At 38.3% G+C, this 2,177-nt stretch overlaps 1 protein-coding gene across 1 annotated transcript in view; it reads right to left on the bottom strand.

The window, feature by feature from the left end:
• The window catches only part of Col9a1 (collagen type IX alpha 1 chain), an 82,102-nt gene that overhangs the window by 52,912 nt on the left and 27,013 nt on the right, over positions 1-2,177 (bottom strand). Inside the window, exons 8-9 of the mRNA XM_013351004.2 lie at positions 1,677-1,730; positions 1,443-1,478 (exon numbers count right to left, since the gene is read on the bottom strand). Of these exons, the coding sequence (XP_013206458.1) occupies positions 1,443-1,478; positions 1,677-1,730 (90 nt within the window). The remainder of the gene's footprint in view (positions 1-1,442; positions 1,479-1,676; positions 1,731-2,177) is intronic.

Genomic DNA, 2,177 nt, shown 5'->3' with positions numbered 1-2,177 from the left:
CTCACAGAGGCACATCACAACCAGATAGTCTAAAGATTTTCTTCATCTGTATAAGAAACCTGTATTTAAGACAACACAGCTTTATAGGTTGTAATAATGATATTTACACATTTCTATAAACAAGCTGTTGGCACAGAGAGACAAAGGAGTAACGCCTTTTTTCAGTAATATGAACTGGCTCCATTGGTAAGAGTGTTATTGCTCGTACGGACATCCTGAGCCCTGCCCAACATTAGGCAGCTCACATCCCCTTCAATTCCTCCTCCAGGCAATCCAGTGCCTTCTGGTTTTGAAGAGACTTGCATGAGCAGAGTACACATAAACTCATGCAGGCTTATACACATGCACAAATAAAAATATTTTGAAAACAGATGTACCCCTTTTAACAAGTATGACTATATTTCTGCACACTAACTTTAATAGATATTTAAATTAAATTGATAACACTTCTCATAATGGGATCTTTATGGAATATACTATTTGGTTTTAAAGATCATGACTTGACTCTCCCTTTCCTCTGTCCTTCATATCCCTTTATTCACGCCAGACTATTTCAGGCTGAAGCCACATCTTACTTATCCTCCCCTCGCAATTCCCAATGCAGAGTCTTGTATACAACAAACTCCAGCAAGCCAGAAAACGAGTGCTACTGGAGGTGAGCATGGAGAGCATACCAAATCAGTCTTGGAAAGACAAACATCACTTTTTTTAAAAAAAAGTTGTTGTATTCTAGATTTTTATAGAGAATTATACAAATAATATTTATATTGTAATGCATTTATAATATAATGATATATTATTATATAATAATTATATGAGATGTTTGTATACATGATGCAAAAATAAAACTATCACAGGGGACCAAGACAACCAATAAAAAAGAGAAAGGTTGATAAAAAGGAAGCAAAGAAAGGAGATCAAATGGGGAGACGACGCAGAATGATGAAAACAGCAAGAAAGGAGAACAGAGCCGAGTCCTCCTGCACGCGAAGAGATACCACTGTGCTTCTCTGGTGAAGAACACATCTGTTGAGCAACAGCTCATCTGCTGCGCTCTCATCAGATACACAGCTGTGAGGGGCGTGACGCATCGTGAGACTTAAACTAGACCACACTTGGTGCTAGCACTGAGGCAGAAGCGCCAGACGCAGCTAGGCATTGAGGTCACTGTGAGATTAAATCCAGCCTGGGCTACATACGAGTAAGACTCCTTCTGTCTCCAAAGGAAATCACATTGAGAAACCCCACCTGACAGGGACGCGTGCTTTATCCCATACCTTTGACCTTTTGTGGCCGCAATAGTGTACTTACTATCCCGACGGCTCATAGGCCCTTTGTCGTGTGTATTATGTAGGAAACTGCGTTACATTTTTCTTCCACTGGAGGAATTTTATCTGGATATAGGTTTTTAGTTTTGTTGCTTTCTCCCTACTAGTACTTACCGGAAAACCACGAGATCCAGGTACACCAGGTTCTCCCTAAAAAAACAAAAACAGTTTGACTGTTCTTCTCTCTTTGAAGCATGAATATGAATATAAGAAAACTGACTAGATACCGAAATCTTTAATCCAGCCTACTAGATGTTCAGCGTTTCAGTTGATTCGCAAACTTTCTCTTGGGGTGTTTTCATTGGCATTTGAGGACACTATATAATTAACACCAAGAGGCTAACTTACTTTTTGTCCCCTTGGTCCAACAGAGCCAGGGGATCCATCAGGTCCCGTTAATCCCTAATGAAGCAAGAAAATGATGTTAGCACTGTCGTAATAGCCTAGAAAAACCACGGGCCAGAATTTTTTTTTTATTTTACTAATTAACTGTAGGTTGGTTTGCACATGGATAACACAAGTATTAATCAAGTAACACTTTCGAACATATCCTTATTTAAAACCTTTTACATGGGATCTGTTTTTGACTTCTTATTTTTTTTTTAAATTTTATGATTTGGTAACTGCAGTGCCCACAAGTTCAATAACTTAGTGAAATTTTGAAATCTCTGCTTTGAGAAAATGCAATGTCTTCAGTTTTCTCCAGTTGAGTCTGATGGGCTTCGACTCCACCCCTTTGCTATGTTTATGTGTCTACTTTACTTCACCTACAAAATAAAAATATTGTATGTCTTCCTAGATGTGGATCAATAATGTTTTGAAAGCTAATGCAATGTTTTCTTAGTATAA

The sequence above is a fragment of the Microtus ochrogaster genome, linkage group LG2, assembly GCF_000317375.1.
Source record: "Microtus ochrogaster isolate Prairie Vole_2 linkage group LG2, MicOch1.0, whole genome shotgun sequence".
In the NCBI taxonomy this organism is placed as follows: Eukaryota; Metazoa; Chordata; class Mammalia; order Rodentia; family Cricetidae; genus Microtus; species Microtus ochrogaster.
This window is presented reverse-complemented; position numbering and strand designations above follow the sequence as displayed.